Source organism: Ascaphus truei, chromosome 5 (genome assembly GCF_040206685.1).
Source record: "Ascaphus truei isolate aAscTru1 chromosome 5, aAscTru1.hap1, whole genome shotgun sequence".
Taxonomy (NCBI): domain Eukaryota; kingdom Metazoa; phylum Chordata; class Amphibia; order Anura; family Ascaphidae; genus Ascaphus; species Ascaphus truei.
This window is the reverse complement of record NC_134487.1, coordinates 105,625,999-105,644,521: the sequence shown is the minus strand read 5'-3', so window position 1 is coordinate 105,644,521 and position 18,523 is coordinate 105,625,999. Positions and strand designations below refer to the sequence as shown.

The following is an 18,523-nucleotide window of genomic DNA, read 5'->3' as shown; positions in this document are numbered from 1 at the left end:
GCATACAGTTGTATTTACATTTATATATATATATATATAATTTTTTTTTTTTTTATCTCCCACAGAGCTATTATATTTTTAAAGAAGCCATTTCAATAAGCCAGTTACTTACCATATGATTACATACAATCACAGCTAACCAAACAAAAATGACCATTTACTGTATGTTTACATAGTATGATAATAATACTTGAGTTTCTAGAAATGTAATGCAACTACCCAAACTTCAAAGTCACCAAAACTTCTCAAAATAATTACTATCAGCAAAAAGGAAAGTAAAAATAACAACCCCGCCACTAGTTGTTACAACTATTTCAGTCCACAAACACTTATAAAAAATTGTAAGATAGGTTTAGAGAGGTCCATTGCATAATGAGCCTAAATGAGCTTCGGGAGGTTCATTACAGGACATAATGAGCCTTAATATATGTGTCCGTTTTAAAGAATTTATAAATGTGCAAAATGTAAGACACGTCAAACTTAAGTTGGTTAATATACAAAATAAAAACAGCAAACATCATCTAGAAATTTATATTTTATTTGTTTATATTAAACTGTCCCAATGAGTCAACTTTCTTCTATTGCCATCAGAAAGAAACAGAGTTTGTGGCCCGTCAGGTGAAACATTTGGAGGATGAGAGTATTTTGCAACTCCCAACACAGAAGATTGGTCATTTCCTAAACAAAATCATCGATCTTTCGGGTTGTCTTTCTTCATGCGTCTTTTATGATATCTTAAAATCAAAACAGAAAAAATGGAAGTTAGAATGAAATGAAAAACATACTTTTGTACAGTTTCTGTTCCTATAGAAAACTCAAAGACATTAAAACTCAAAGCAGATAGTTTGCAAAGTAACCTGGGTGAAGCAGAGGACAGAAGACTTTGGCTTTTAAAGAATGGGGAACTGTTCCTGTGAAATTAAGTTCAAAACCTGAAATCCTGTAATAGATATAATAGAAATACACCATCACGCATGCTCGTGCTCTTGCAGGCTCTGTATTAGAAGTTCTATGTAGGCTTCTGAAGGCGCCATAAACGAGGGAGCAGGGCAGTGATGCCAGTATGTACTGTAGATGGGTAATCTGGCACAAGAACGTCTCTAGCACCACAATGACTACAGTTTAGAGTAAAAACAAAACATAATAATCATTAAAAAGCATTTAATTCACTTCATTAAACATTTCCTGCATGTTCTTAAAATGAATGTAAGTACATTCTAGTTGACTGCACCTTTAAGAGACAGTCAATATATTTAATGCTAGAATGCAGTGTTGGTCAGAGGTGTCTCAAAAACCATAAGCACACGGCCTTTGCAAAACAACACTTTTTAAAATTAACTTTAATGATCTTCAAAACGACTCAAGAATCTACATCTTAGAGCTCTCAGCTCATCTAAACGTCAGGAAGTCATGATCAGAAAACTCATCTCAATCCCTCCGTGGCCTCAACGTTTTCTTATTTTAGACCTCATTATTTGTGTGTCCGTTAGTTCTGCAATTAAGAAGTTGGAAGGACACTTTACCATTTTATGATTCCGAAAGACCACGAAATGTAAATCTAGGAGTCTGACAAACATCAAACAGTTTGATCAGATCAGATCAGAAGCTATTGCACAGGAAAATAGTAATCAGGGTCAATGTTATGCTTCAGTTCACAGCAGTTAAGCAGCAATTAATATTGTGCTCTTGATAGGTTTTCCGTATGAAAGTCACAGCTGAGAGGTGTATTTACCAACAATGATGTATTACCCAAGGAAGGGAGAGCAATTAGGTATCTACTTACTGTCCAACAGGATACCAGCGGTGCTTGGTTGTATAGAACATTTTGCTTAGCTCTTCCATTGTTGGCCCAGGTTTATTCGGTGTGTCACTGAGTCGGGCCTTGAGCACTTGTTCGTGGGATTCTTCATGATTGTGCCGAGTTATGGGCTGAAAGAAGAATTTAGTAGTTACAGATTGATTTACATGTTCGAATACAATACACAGATTAAGTGAAGTCACTGTGAATATTTAGTCTGTTATCTACTAAAAGCAGCATTTCTTAGACATTGGATTACCCACTCTTTTAGGGCAATTTGGAGCATATCTGTAGAAGATCCAAGATTAAAGAACCTGATGATAAACCTTGACCTATTTCACGCTGTTTTCTTTATTTAATTATCTGTATATTTCAATATTAAATCTGAAGACTATTATACAAACAGAACTACGGAGAGGATACTGAAAATTTCAAAAGGATGTTTGGAACAGAATAATAGATGTTCCAGCCCACTTGTGAGTTATGATGAACTGATGTATAAATTAGTTATTTGATGGACATTTGCCAGGGTATGCAGCTGTACACTACAAATTCTATATCCGATGACTCCTCGTGTGAATAGAAACAGACTTGTCAAATATTACAAACATGCTAGCACTGGTTATAAAGAGGCAAGCCATCAGCACAAAAAGCGCTCTTAGAAATATTCAGCACACTTAACTTACCAAAAACTTAACATAACTACAAACATATGCACTTTTGAAGCAGAACAAAAGCTGAAACTTATTAAGGGAAGCATAAAAAAAAACATACTGAAACTGTAAAGAAAGAAAGTGGGGCTTCTAGAAGCACAACGTGAGAGCATATTAGGACTATAGTGGCATTAACCATATTGACAAATTCTGATTATTAAAAAACAAACAAAAAAAAAAAAACTAGCATCAACAATGAATCATGTGTTATCAAGAAGTATTCTACATTACAGACTTTCCTAGAAGCAAAGTTTACTGTGGCATGTTTAATCAATTAAATGTAACCATTAGCACATTTTATATAAATACAATCTAACAAGCATTTTTACATTTTGCAACTTTTTTTTTTTTTATATGGTAACCACATACTTTGGAAGATTTTTTATAATATCTGTATGGATCTGTGAGAAGATTGTTGGCGAGTCTTTGGGCCTTAATCAATTTTATATATAAAATGTTTTACCAGGAAGTAATACAAAAACAGGGTTAAGTGCTGCACACCATATATCAAATAAGAGAGCAAAATACTTGCGTTTCAATACCGGTGCACCATGGTTCAGGGGAAAACCTGTCTGGCGAGATCTTAAACATGAATATGAATGGAAAATCCAGGGCACTGCGGATTTGGTATAAGAATTTATTCTGTCGAATTCATATACCAAATCCGCAGTGCCCTGGATTTTCCGTTCATATTCATTACCAGGAAGTAATATATTAAGAGTTATTTCTCGTTTTCAAGTATGTCCCGGGCACAGAGTTATGATGACAGATACATGGGTACATTAGGTGAACAGCGCTTTACATTATATATAAAGATATTGAAGTACATTAGGTGAACAGGGTTATACATTAAATATGAAGACATTGCATGCACAGTTAAAGATAACATATATTATTGGCGTATGAAACAGTTACAGACCACATAAAAATGTGAGACAGCTTTAGTTTTGAAAGAACTTAGACTGGTGGTGGATGTGAGAGTCTCCGGTAGGTTGTTCCATGTGTGAGGTGCACGGTAAGTGAAAGAGGAGCGGACGGATACTTTGTTGAACCTTGGGACCATGAAAAGTCCTTGGATTCAGATCTCAGGTGATAAGAGCTGCATGTGGTAGGGGTGAGGAACTTGGTCGGGATAGGCGGGTAGCTTGCCCAGAAAGTATTTGAAGGCAAGGCAGGAAAGACTCAAGTGATGGCCAATCTAGTTCTTTGAGCATTGTGATTAATTTGCATTGTGATTTTGTCATGGTGCCCTCCCCAAATGTATTACCAATAGAAGAGCGTTTACCCTTACTGGGGTTATTTTCTAGTTGCTCCTTTGGTGGGGATAGACTGCTTTAAAAATTCTCTCTATATAAAAGCCATAGTGGGACAGAAATCAGTGTTCCCACATTGCTTGGGAACAAGATCATAATATCCGGGTGCATGAATGCACCATGAATAGGTGCTACTGCAAGACCAAAGAGCAAGACCTGTGACATCACAGAGGTGGGCTGTGCAGAAAGAGGGAGGATTCCAATCTCACCGGGGAAGGAAGCATTCAGCGTCTGGATATTGGTGGCATGGAACAGAGTAAGTGACGGACAATATAAGATGGCAACCACCATTGAAAAATTATAAATTGAAAACAATGGAATACATTAAAAGCATCCTAGCATCCGGAACATAAGATGCTGCTTCAAATATTGCAAAATGTTTACTATTAAAAGCACAACTTTTAACTCACAGTACAGCTTGTATACACTGTCTCTGCTGACTGCTGTCAGTCATAATATTTAGTACAGCGATATCCATAACAGGTTATTTGCATGAGGTAAAATAATTCTAATAAGTATGGTGTCTGTATAGCTTCTGTGCCTACCTTTGTGTGTTCATAAGGGATGTCCACTGATGGGTGGTAGCAGACAATGGTTTTCCCATCCGACGTCATGGCGAGCTCCACCTTGCTGAATAGAAAGAAAGATGCTCTCTGTAAAAATCAGCACTATCAGATTGTGCAGCAGGTGGATTATAGCAATGGTTTCCAGGCATATCTGAATGAAGATCTCACAAATCAATATCTCCATTATCCTTTTGAAATGTTATAGCACTGTGTAACTTAGCAAATATCAACACGTTCTCAATTCCAGGCAAATTCAGGACATTTTCAAGAATGATCTGGCTATGACCCAGTCACCAGTATTGCAAAGTATTAAAGTCAGTACTACATTATATGATGAAATAGGGTCAGATCCTTATTTTGTTTTACATTGAATAGGATATAAATGTATAGGTCATACTGAATGATGTACATATTATGCATGCGATATAAAAAAGGCATATGAAAACCAACAAATGAATAGTTTTAAATCGGCTTTGCCATTTTAGGGGGTTACCTCAATGTTAGTTGGACAACAACTAAAAGTGACCCGTACCCCGGTAATTTCAGGCATTGTGTTGCCAGTACATACCAGTTGTAGTCTTCTGGGAGGGCTGAATAGCTTGATTTGTGGCAGAGAGAACACGCAGTGTCAACTGAACAAAAAAAGAAAAATATATTAACTTATGAAAATAAACATTCATTTATTGAAATGTGATGACTACTGCACCTCTACGAAGACTATTTTTTATTAAATGCATCATAATACCTAGCTTTCTGTTTTTCATGGGGCAGAAACAAGACACTTCCAATGTATAACCCAGCCTCTTGGTACAGAGCCCTTTAGAACACACAGAATACAGTGGGCCCCATATTAATAGTGTATGAGACAATACAGACAGCCAAGTAAAGGAGCACCCTTAAAATGGGCATATATTTCATGCCAATAAGTGACCACCACCCTAACATACTTCTGACTGGGCAGAATTTAACATACCTATTTTAACACTGTAATGCTTGGAACACAACCCAAATACAGTACCTTCATACCACTATAACATTGTGTTATAATATTATGTCACATGTATTGTAAAGCGCTATGTACCTGGATGGTGCTATATAAAGATATACATACTAGAGTAAGTGTTGTTCTAAACAATATCAGAAATACAAGGTTTTGAACAATGTACAGGCCACTATCATACAAACCCCTAACTTAGATTGTAAGCTCTTCGGGCAGGATCTTCCTTTGCCTTATTGTGTCATTTCTCCATTGGTTGTCATTTATTTACCTTGTACGATAATTTTGTAAAGCGCTGCCTACATTGTTGGCGCTATACAAATAAAATGATGCATACGTACTAGGGGAAGTGACGCTTACAGAATGTAGTATCTTTGTCCAAGGAACCGACTCATTAAAACGTATTGCATTGTAATATCCATCTCATCCCTCTGGCAAAAATGGGTGTGAGTGGCAGTCATAGCACTACAGTGTATTCTTCATAACACAACATCCTTAAGAAAGGAGTGTCATTAATGTCACTTATGGACCACCGTCATACACTATGTATTTGTGCTCCATTTCTGCTTAATGTAAAACAAAAACATAGAAAGGGAAATGTAGAGGGGGTTAACATGTTTAGAAAAAGGAAAAGTAATACGGCGCTATCATATACTGTGAATATAATGTGATAAGAGGGATAATATAATATAAATAAAGTGTAAATCAAACTATAAAACATATGTGAAAAATAGTGAATATAGATAATTATATTGGAGCCCACCAGGTAGGGTAATGATACTATGCAGCCCAGCAGGTAGAGCAAGTATTCCTATATTCTTGCAGCCAAAAAGTCCAAGGGTTTCCAAGCCCTTTCAAAGGTTCCTGGTAATGCGTAGCTTGCAATACATCATATCCTTTTAAAGGTATCCTGGTGGTGTTATACTCTCCCGGGGAAATATATCATATGGAGGAGTGCACAAGTCTCCTGCTCTGAACTGCAACATTACGAAACATAGAGGCTGCTGTACGCAGCGTGGAAGGTGTTCCAGCTTGTCCGGGACAGGGGTACGAGTGATCGCTAGACCCTCCATATCACCTGGAAGTCTGGGCTTCTTTTTGAAGTTGCTGCAAATAACGTTGTAACGCAAGTAGCCATAGACACATCAGATGGGGAAGAAGGAGAGTGACTAGATCCTGCATGTTTACAAGGTAAATCAGAAAAAGGAGGAGGGAGCACAGGGTGATTGTGGCCCTCAAAGATTTCACTTAACTGCACACCACTATGTATATAAAATATATTTTACCTCCTGCTAGGTTTTTTCTTAATCCAATTGATATATAGGACATTTGTTACTTTATCTATGGGTTCTCTTTAAAGATACAATTTAGTACATTCTCATACTAAAAGGCAATACAAGGTAAATAAATGACAACTAATGGGGATAAGTGCAGCAGGTAAATGACAACACAAGGCAAATGAAGATCCTGTCCCGAAGAGCTTACAATCTAAGTTAGGGGTTTGTATGGTAGTGGTCTGTACATTGTTCAAAATGTTGTATATTTGATATTGTTTAGAACAACACTTACTATATTGTATGTATGTACCGTATATCTTTATTTATATAGCTCCATCCAGGTACATAGCGCTTTACAATGCACATGATATAATATTATAACACAATATTATAGTGGTATGAAGGTACTGTATTTGGGTTGTATTCCAAGCATTATAGTGATAAAGAAGGTAAGTTAAGCTCTGCCCAGTCAGGAGTATTTTATGGTGGTTGCCTTATTGGCATGAAATATATGGTTTGTGTTTTTCTTAGTTTTTTATTTATTAAATCTGCTATAGTGTATTATTACATAATTGTCTGACGGGATTTTACCTGTAGTAGTTTTTTTTCTTAATTTAATTGATATATAGGATGTTTGTTAAGAGACCATTGATCCTTTATGCTTTATCTATGCATTCTCTTTAAAGATACAACTTTAGTGTATTTTCATTTATACCGCTGTGTATTATTTCCCACTCTTCTTAAATTGTCATCCATGGACCTATGCGCCAATCCTTTTCTAAATCTATACCACGGTTAACAGGTTCAGCATCAAGTTGTTATATTATTCCCTCGAGTCCCAAAGAGTTTAATCTGACTAGATCTGATCAGCCATGTGTTTTAACCCTACACCAGGGTGTACACTTACACAGCACCCAATGCGCCATTCTGATGGTATGACACAAATGATAAAGGTCACAAGAATAGAGCATTTAACACATTTTATTAATGTAAAATGGTTGGTATTGTGGTGCTACCTATTTATTAACGTATAAGAGCCAATTTGCTTCACAAATTAGAGATGATAAACACGAAATAGAAATGAAGAGTGCAAGCCTAATTCTAACGAGCTGTAATTCAATGTGCAATTTGTACATGCGTCAACCGTAATGAATAAAACTGGTCAACTTTATGCACATGCCGCTCTTCCAGCACTAATCTAGCCCTGTATTATAGGCATAGTTATAAATGTAGCTCTTTATTTAGACAGTGACAGACTGAGTTGCCACCACTCCGGGTTTGACCCGGAGACTACAGGTTTCACTGGGTTTGACCCGGAGACTACGGGTTTTGCGAACCAATCTCCGGGCTACAGGTTTACATTTGAAATCTCTGGGCAAGGTGCGCAAACTGGGTGGTGGCGGCGGGAGAAGAGGACAGAGGACCGCCAGAGGAGTTGGAAGGCGGGAACAAAGCGGGGCGATAGAGTACGGCGCCCAAGGGGTCCGACGCGGAAGTCTTCAGTGACTTCTTGGGCTGCATCTCCCCCTGCATGCTCCCATCAAAATGACTCCTTTTGACAGTGCGTTGCCACGACATTGTGACATCATGGGACCATTCAGCGCCGCGTTGCCATGACAATGGGACACCATGTTCCGACGCATTGCCATGACGACATTCATCACAGAGCCATTTTGACGGGAGCATTAACTATATAAAAAAAAGTATCTGGGTTATCATTCAGCACAAGGTGACAGAACACCAGAACAGTAGTGTGTGGGCACTGTAATATGTGGGCTGTTGCAGGGTTAGTGTTGGGACTGACACTGAAGGTTGCACTGCTCGTGCCACTGAATGCATCTGTGCAGAGGTCGCCCGCGCGGTGAGGTCATTGGCTCGTGCTCACTCGTTGCCATGGTAATCTCTGGCGGAGGAACGTGCGCGTGGAGTTATTTTTCCTACCTCGCGCCGGCTCAGTATGTCCGAACACGCTGGGAAGCACAGACCGCAGCCCCCGCCAGCCCGCCCGGGAACCGGTGACCAGCACTGCCGCTCCAGCCATCCTGCCAGGTAGAGGAACAGGACTAGCCGGGAACAGGAAGCGCACGGGGAGACATCCGGTCCAGCCCTATTTATTGTTTGGAGCCTCCAACCTTGGTAATGAGCTAAACGCCACTACATGTGGTTATTTTATGTGTAGGGGGTGGGATCCGTATACAGCAACCGCTGATTAGAGAGGTGCAGACACCCGCGGATTATTGTGAAGGATAAGGACCAGGGGTAGGAACCAAAGTGCTGCACGCCAGGGAGCAGGCGGAAAAGAGAGGACGCCACCACATCCGACTGGTTGTCATAACAACGGATGGAAGCGATTGTGGGGGATGGGGGTTGTTACCAGAATTGTCACAAGAATTGTGACCGCGTGACTCAAACCAGTGAGGTTGGATATACGTGGATGTGTGATGTTATAAATATATATATATATAATGTGTATAATGTAGGGTTATACAATAGTATACATGACACAGTCATTAATGTTTTGTCTTTCTGGTTTTATAATCCCAATGTGTTTTACAGGGGACTTCATGCATCAGTCTCTATGATGTGGTTGTACGTTGCAGGTTCCTTGGTCTGGAAACAGCAGCCTCCAAAGGGAGGAAATCATTGCTTATTTATTATTGGTTTGTAGCATAATCATTGATGCACAGGGGTAGTAAACTTATTTAACTATATTAACTATTTCACTGGCAGAGGGACCTGTAATACAGTTTGATGTAAATAAATATAGATATTAAAGAAAATACCAGAATGGTCTAATTATCTGCACCAGACAAAATAAATGCAAAATAGAGGGTGTTTATTGAGCCATAACACACAGGAGTCCAACGTTTTCAGCTCCCTGAAGAAGGTCCCTTTGAGGACCGAAACGGTGGGCTCCTGTGTGTTATGGGTCAATGAACACCATCGATTTTGCATGAATTTTGTCTGGTGCAGATAATTAGACCATTCTGGTATTTTCTTTAAATTGGATTTTTTTTCTATCTAGGACAGACACCCACTGTAGGATACTTAATACGGAGTGTGCAGCCATTTCCCAATTGCCTTATACATACATACAGGGCTCGACAAATGTACTCGCCCACTCACGTAGGCGAGTGCATTTTACCCGCTCGCTTGTCTTACCGGTAGCGTCTCCCGGCATTCTCCTGCAACTTCAATGTTGCAGGAGAACACCTGTTACACCCGTAAAAATGGCTGCGCGGCGTAAAATGCCACGTCCCGTTGTCATGGCAACGCAGCGTTAAATGACGCCACCCAGCCATGTTTACAGGAGTTGCAGGGGGAGAAGCATATATTTTATTTTAATGTGGCCATAACGGGGACACACGTGGGCTACAGCTGACTGCTGTGGCTAGTCCAATTTGCTGCATTTATTATTTGAGAACTATTGGTATGAGGATGTGGCATATGCACTGATACACACTAGAGATCGGTGCCACTGCAGTCTTTCACGTCCATGTTAGTCATTGTAAGCTCATATACGCATTATATGGATGTGGCAGGTGAATTGATACAATATTGAGATCGGCACAGCTGCAGCTTACTACTCTTGACAATCAAGCACACTGTTATCAGTGCTCCGATACATATGGCACATAATAAGAGCACGTGGCATCTACACTGTTAATGCTATTAAGATAAATGCTATTAACATTCGGAATGCACATTGATACCCTGACATCCAAAACCTATGCCAAACTAGGTGTACTTTACAGGAACAAATCCTCCCTAAGCCTGCTGGTCAGAAAGCGTATTGCACAGCAGATGCTAATGCCAATTATCGACTATGGAGACATAGTATATGGCTCGGCACCCAAAACCCACCTTGGCAAACTTGACACCCTCTACAATTCAATTTGTCGTTTCGATCTCCAATGCAACTACAACACACATCACTGCGAAATGCTCAAAGAACTAGATTGGTCATCACTCGAGTCTAGGCGCAAAGTTCACCTTTCCTGCCTTGCCTTCAAATACTTTCTGGGCAAGCTACCCACCTACCGGAACAAGCTCCTCACCCCTACCACATGCAGCACTTATCATCTGAGCTCTGACTCCAAAAGACTTTTCATGGTCCCAAGGCTCAACAAAGTATCCGGCCGCTCCTCCTTCTCTTACCGTGCACCCCAAAACTGGAACAACCTACCAGAGACTCTCACATCCACCACCCGTTTAAGTTCACATTTTAATCTGGTCTGTAACTGTTACATAAGCCTATAATATACATCTTCTCTAACTGCATGCAATGTATTGTATATAATGTATACCCTGTTCATTTATGTAACTGTATTTGTAACCATGTATTATTTGTCATATTAACTATGCCCAGGACATACTTGAAAACGAGAGGTAACTCTCAATGTATTACTGCCTGGTAAAACATTTTTATAAATATATAAGATGGTGGAGCTGCATTCTCTATATGCAGTGTTCGACAAATCACCCAAAAATCTACTAGCCCAACCAAAAAATCTACTCGCCCCCAACCCCGCTTTAAAATAAAACACATTTAATAAATTCCTAGTCAGAACAACATTCATTTTTGACATAAATGTATTTATTGTATTACATTATACTACAATTAGTCGTGTGTGTGTGTATGTAAATGCTGGATCTTACCTGATCCGCAGTCCCTCAATGTCCAGGTACCCTCATTCCCGCAATGTTATACATTGGAGGGGAAGTGTTCCCTACCTGTCTTCTGGGTTAGGGGGGGGGGGGGGTTCCGATGTCTTCTGTGTGAAGCTTGAGTCAGATCTGGAAGAAAGCAGTATAGGTTATTTCGGTGTAGTATAGGGCAGTTAAGATATATAGGGTAAGTAAGATATCCAGTTCCAGAGTGTGAGACAGACACAGAGAGAGGGGGTGAGAGAGAAAGGGGGTGAGAGAGAAAGAGGGGGTGAGAGAGAGAGGGGGGGGAGAGAGAGGGGGTGAGAGAGAGAGAGAGGGGGTGAGAGAGAGGATGAGAGAGTGAGAGGGGGTGTGTGTGAGAGAGGGGGTGTGTGAGAGAGGGGGGGGTGAGAGAGAGGGGGTGAGAAAGGGAGGTGGCGAGAGAGAGGGGGTGAGAGAGGTGGGGTGGGGGTGACGGGATGATGGGGTGGGGGGGTGATGAGAGGGTGATGGGGTGGGGGGGTGATGAGAGGGTGATGGGGTGGGGGGGTAATGGGGGTGGGGTGATGTGACACTTCTGGTATCCTGCACACACACACACACACACACACACTCTCTCTCCCCCCCTATACACACACACACACACACACACACACACACACTCTCCCATGCACGCTCTCTCTCTCTCCCCTTTACACACACACACACACACACACTCTCCCATGCACGCTCTCTCTCTCCCCCCTACACACACACACACACACACACACTCTCCCATGCACTCTCTCTCCCCCCTACACACACACACACACACTCTCCCTCCCCTCTACACACACACACACTCTCCCCCCCCCCTCTACACACCTCGGGATCGCTGTGGTCTCCCCCGGAGAGCGCCATATCCCACGGAGAGAGGGAGAAGAGGCGGGGGCAGTCTGGGTGTCGCCCTCGGCGGCTGTCGCTGCGGGTCACCGGGTGTCAGACATGCCGGGACATGCGGGCGGCGGCAGCAGCCTCAGCTCAGTGGCTGTCGGTGGAGACCTTCCGGGACCTGGCGGAGCTGCCACGCGAGATCGGGAGTGAGTGGGGAGATTTGGGGTGTCGGGGGGAGATTGTGGTGAGGGGGGGGTCACAGAAGCCAGGAGAGATTGGGGTGAGGGGGGGGGGGGTCACAGAGGCCGGAAGAGTTTGGGGTGAGGGGGGGGTCACGGAGGCCGGGAGAGATTGGGGTGAGGGGGGGGTCACGGAAGCCGGGAGAGATTGGTGTGAGGGGGGGGGGGTGGCGGATGGCCCGATGCGAGGGGTGGCGGATGGCCTGATGCGAGGGGGGCGGATGGCCTGATGCGAGGGGTGGCGGATGGCCCGATGGGAGGGGGGGGCGGATGGCCCGATGGGAGGGGGGGGGGGGGCGACAGATGGCCCTGCAGGGGCCTGATGCAGACAGGCGTGGAAGGGGCTGGCTGCCGGAAGGGGGAAGAGTGGAAGCGCTGAGGAGGGAAAGTTGCTGAGAGGCGGGGGAGGAGCGAAGGCACTGCTCAGAGAGCCGGAGGCGGGGTAATCTCCCCCAACAACATGCACCCGCCTCCGGCTTTTTTTTTTCTTTTTTTTCTCCAGTGCGAGCGCGGGAAAAACAGCAGCACGAGCGGGGGAAATTTAAAAAACACGTGTGCTGCTTGGGCCAATATTTACTCGCCCGGAGGTTAAATCCACACGCCCCGGGCTTGTAAATGTATATAATTGTCGAACACTGTCTATACGTATATAGCCGCTGGATCACTCAATCATAGTGTATACACCATTATACCCATACAAACTATATTGGTGCATATATTTCCAATTTATGGGGGTTATATGGTACACCAGGAATGTGTGGCTTATATACTGGTACTGACACCACAGATCAGACTATCCACTATCTAGAGTTTATCCTCACATGAGTACACACCATACAACTGAACAGTGATCCACATAAACCACTGTTATATTAAGTCTTGGTTCAGTACAGTTCATTATCTTATTATAACAGGGTAAGGGGCTATATTACTCCACCATTACCCTTACAAGGGCCTTTCCAACATCTATTGGAATTAAAGTGATGACGGATCTATAGCTCATCACAATATCCATGTGTGCTCGTGAGCACTCATATAGTGCTCATCCTACGATCACTAGTCACACAATAATTTTTGCATTTTTTAACACCCTATTTTTTAAATTCATTGGTTTGACATTAAAATATATTTTAATTACTTTATAATCCACCAGGCAGTGATAGAGGGCTATCGTATTAGGTTCCCTTTTCTCATTTCTTATTACGTTACTACCTATTGAGCACCTCGCTGCCATCACATATAAGCTGTAGCGGGGACACCTGTCTAGTATCTGCTTGGCAATAAATCATAGGAATTTTTCACATACATGTTCAATGCCCGTAACTGTCACCTATACTCATTTTAAATTGTATGTACTAACCTGAAATGTCTTAATCGTCGATTCAGCGCCATCAGCGTCACAATTTTTTTGGGGGGCGCACTGAAATAGACAGCTGGGCATACAGATGTATATGGTGTGTCCTAAAAAAATGATATTTCTGTATACCTATATAGCCATGCATAATAATGGTATATTACTTTCATCTCTGTTGACAGTAAGTCCTGGTAAGAACAGGTATGCCAGCAGTAGTTATGGAGGTTTTCCCTCACACCATGGTGAGGTGCCCTATGTATGGAGGGGAGTGGCTGTAGGCTCTGAGTCCCTGGATAGTGACTTCAGGGATGCACCTGCCTCCTGAAGTATATAAGGCACAACACAGTTAGTTACAGTGTGTTCCAGCAGCTGTGGGAAGTTGTTGGGAAGTTGTATTTTCCTGCATAAGGGATTGTAGGAACACTTTGTGACCCTAGTGCAGTAACTAGCGGTCCAGGTTGACCAATCGGCCTGTCTAAGCCACTCTGTGTCCAGGGACCTGGCACAGAGAGGATCTCCCTAGGAGAAGAGGGAATCCCACTTCAATTTGGGAGGGCGTACCTGGCAAAGGGACAGCACGGAGAGATGTGCGGCTAGAGCAGGCAGCTGCATGGGGCAGTCTGCTACATCCCAACCTGCAATAAAGATGGCCTTGTTAACGATACCCCCACTGTGTGAGTGTGAAATTACTCAGCAGTGGATGGCACCACCAAGAAGGAGTTCCTCACCAGGACCATCTCCCTGCGGAAGCACAGATCCTGATGAGGTGGAGGCGCTGCACATGATGTAAGTTGAACTCGCACCCACTACCTCAGCTACCTGTCCTGCTGGAAATCCCCTAATAACAACAAGCGGGAGACTCAGGAGTCCTGTTGCCTACAGGTGCACCACCAAACACTAACACGTAATGGGGGTTGGTTATTAGAGTACCCGGGCCAATGTGAGATTGGGGGGGGGGGGGAAACCCGTTACACCAACAAAAAGTGAATGCTTCAAAATCATCTGCCAAGTAAACTAAACCCTAAAAAGACTGTTAAGAGTGTAAGTGCAGAATTAAGTTGCTATGCATCAAGTAAAACATTTATTTAATATTTCATTAAATACGTAGGTTAACACAATGTATTATATTCACAGTATAGCTATTTTAAATATTATTACACTAATTTTATTTTACTAATGCAAGATAGAAATAAACCATATTTGGATTATTTCATTGATATGATTATTTTATTTAATATATATTACATTTATATTGAATTTGTGCACTTTGGGGATTGCTTACTGATGCAGCTTCTTATGAATATATATATATATATATATATATATATATATAAATATATATATATTATAGTTATTTCATGCTATTACACCATTTGTCGATTTCATATACGTATATCTACAATCTGGATGGGCGGTCTGTCCCCTTTAAGTGCAAAAACATTTAGACAACGTAATGGTTAATGCTTACGAATATTTAAGCTGCAGCACAATAGCAGCCTTCATCACGCCTAACAAAGCCCAGACGAAAAGCATAGAGTGTTGTGGAGAAGAAAGCAGATGGATGGAGCACAGCGAAAAGACCGCGAGACGAGAATGAGTGTCTCATGTGACCCAGAAGAACCTGTAACCCATTACCACTGCGGAGAGAGCAGTTGCGTTGACATATGAGACATGCTTTTACTTTTAACTCCATTTTACTTTGGGAGAAGAGCTATGAAGAGAGGTGTCAGGGGACTCCAGGTGCAGGATGGACCCCAGTGACTAGAAACTAAGGTGTAGTCTTATCACAGACATGTTTCTAATGCATGCGGCAAGGTAGCGTAGTCGGGTCACGGGCAGAGGTCGGAGGTAGGCGGCAATGTATCGTAGTCGTCAGGGTCACAAGTAGAGGTCGGCAGTGAGGAGGCAGGAACAGGACTGGAGCACAGGAACAGGGCTGTGACAAAGACCGAGAAATGTCGAATACAGGCAAGGACCTTTATTTATAACTAGGGCTCAAAAACAGGATACACAGAACAGGTCTATGGCAGAGAAGAGTCACCAGAACACAAAACAAAGGCAAAGACAGGAAACTATGAGAAACAAGAGAAGACAGAGGAAATCCCAGAGAAGACAGGAGCAGCAGCAGCACACCCGGTGGACAAACAAGGGAACTGTGAGAGGGAGCGCTAACTAGACGTGTCCCTGACAAGAGGTGACAGAGGACAATACCAGAAGTTACCACAGAGTACATCTGATTATTGATGGACAAGATTACACTACAGTTGTTTGTGAGTGTAATCACGCTTTATTTTGAGCTAAATACATTTTATTTCAAACACTGCACGGTTTCTTTCTCTTTGCGCCAGAGGGCGTTTTCTTTTTAACTGCATTTATAAATCTTTTCCAAGCTGTTTGCTATGTGCTTTTTTAAAAGTAAGGCTTGTTATATAGTACGCGCTGGTGCGTGCCTGGCGTTGCGCATGCACATGGCACGCGCTTTTCATTTACATACAGACGGGACCACAAGTATTCTAAAGCTTGCCTTAAACTAGCCCGGTTACATTCTGGGTATGTGTTTGGTGTAACCTGGCTAGTTTAAGGCAAGTTTAAGGCATTTCTGCATTGACTAATGACCCATAGGATTAACACAGCAGGGGTCCCTGGCAGTCCCATTCAGTTTGAATGGGACTGCTAGGGACCCCCGCTGTTAATCTGATGGGCCATTAATCATTGCAGAAATGCTGGGTCTAGTTTAAGGCAAGTTTATGGCATGTACCTGGGTCTTTTTGGCGATTGCCACTGGTTTGTGTTAGAATAACTGTGGGTACTACAGTAGTTGTAAGCAGTGGCATGAAGCAGAGGTATAGTTCAAGCCCCCTATTATGTCATCTTGGATAAAAAATATAGAACAAAAAAAACTGTAGAATTTGGAACTGTCTTAACAGGGCCAGAGCTTGAAACATGCTTTTCTAATAACATAATATAGCATGAACTATTTGTTATGTACTATTTGCTCTCTAGCAATTTTAATCACAGTACAACTAATTTTTTACTGCACATCAACCACTGGTACCCATAAGCTGTCAGCAGCACCCTACCACACACATGTAGACAAAGAAGAATTGAACCCAGGCACATACAGTGTAAACGTCTGTTCTGGATTTGTTGGGGACAGGCTCACCCATCAGACGATAGCCGCCCTGTGATTGGCTTGGCAGCGTCATGTGGCACGGCAGCAGCGCGAAAAGACATTTTTGATGTCTTTCCTCCGATCTGCTGGGTTAACGCTCACTGCCATACGTGCGTGCGTCGGAAGTATAGGTCAGGTTTAAGCAGTGACACGCGTGCACGGTAGCGCACGCGCGCGCACTATATTACACGCCTAAGATGTTTATAACCTTGGTCTTCTGTCTCTATTGTCTGCTCCCTCAAGGTACTGCTTGATAAGATGATGTAGTTAGTTTGCAGTCCAGTAACCAGAATTATTTGTAAAATGGTGTAAACACATTTATAAGCATATACAATACGCAGTTTGGAATATTTTATAAAGCCTTTTATGATGTTTATAGTTATCCCTGACATATTTCTGCTTTTCTACAGACCTGTGCGAACAGGTACCTTCCTGGGTGATCCAGAACATTTTGTAACTCAGAAATAATAACTATCATGCTTTATTGGTTCATTGCATAAAGTTATGGCTAAAATGCTTTGAACATAATCTTAGAGATGGAAGCATCCTTCTATAAATAGCACAGAAAGTAATTAGTAGTAGGAGTTGTGTCCTAGAAATAGGCTAGACCTTGAGCATGTATCATATATGAGCTGCCCCTTCTGCTCCCATGCCATTTTGTACAAGTGGATTAACACTGACCGGCAGCTGTTATGTTTTTGTAGATAAAATGACAGTCAGGGGACATAGTCTCCTCTGTGAATGGTTCGTGAGAATATACTACCGGGGTCTGTTACTGCAAAGATGCCTAGTAATTCAAAGCACTTAATTTACTGGTGGGCTGTGGTGAAAGCATCCGTCCTTAGAAATCCCGTTGACAGTGACTTTTCCTTACCATATGTATCTCTTTCACTTTAAGCGCCAACTGAAAACGGATCCTCCAGAAACTCATAAAGGACAAAATGATGGCAGAGATAGGGTGGTACCCATTCACCACTACAAACCAAATTAGCAAAATTTAAATGAGTCAAGCTCGTCAAAAGGTTACGTTAAAGCAGCAATACTACATTCTCCTTTTTTTCCTCTTATTTGTATATATAAAGCAGTCGTTTGATGCTCCCTGTTATAAATATGTCAAAATCATGATTGTTCGACTAACATAATGGCTGCTTCAGTCGGTGGAACTCAGCAGCTACAATGTATCCTTATATTACTAAGGTAATATCTATTGTTACAGTTTACAGCTCAAACTGCTGGAAATATTGGCAATAAATTATCACAAACAGGAAAGTGTTGCAAATATCTTGCACTGCTAGGGAGGTGAGCTAAAACCTGCTATAAAAATCAAAGGAAGCTTAAAACTCATTAAAAATTGCATTGAGTTGAATAATATTTTTTATTAAAATACAATATTATCTAATATTACAGAACTGATTTAAAAAAAAAAAACCATATGATTTTATATGCTTTGCTGCTTTAAACATTTTATTATTCTGTTTATTGTCTTTAACACAATCAAAAACATGATTGATTACATTTGTTACACGGCATGTAGGTTTATGCCACCTTACACCTTGCAGAGAAGGGGTTGA

The 18,523-nt window shown here is 41.8% G+C and overlaps 1 protein-coding gene and 1 long non-coding RNA gene across 2 annotated transcripts; one reads left to right on the top strand and one right to left on the bottom strand.

The window, feature by feature from the left end:
- Positions 1–522: 522 nt before the first annotated feature.
- MRPL42 (mitochondrial ribosomal protein L42) lies at positions 523–8,918 on the bottom strand. Its single transcript, XM_075600423.1, has 5 exons — positions 8,606–8,918; positions 4,959–5,022; positions 4,370–4,454; positions 1,784–1,929; positions 523–734 (listed from the first exon to the last, which is right to left on the bottom strand). The coding sequence occupies exons 1-5, from the start codon at positions 8,703–8,705 to the stop codon at positions 689–691; spliced, it is 441 nt and encodes a 146-aa protein (XP_075456538.1). The 5' UTR covers positions 8,706–8,918; the 3' UTR covers positions 523–688.
- On the top strand, positions 8,582–18,287 carry LOC142495230 (uncharacterized). The gene is made up of 3 exons (XR_012801700.1): positions 8,582–8,800; positions 9,221–9,324; positions 17,851–18,287. It is a non-coding gene; the product is annotated as an uncharacterized LOC142495230 (long non-coding RNA).
- The last annotated feature ends 236 nt before the right edge of the window (positions 18,288–18,523 follow it).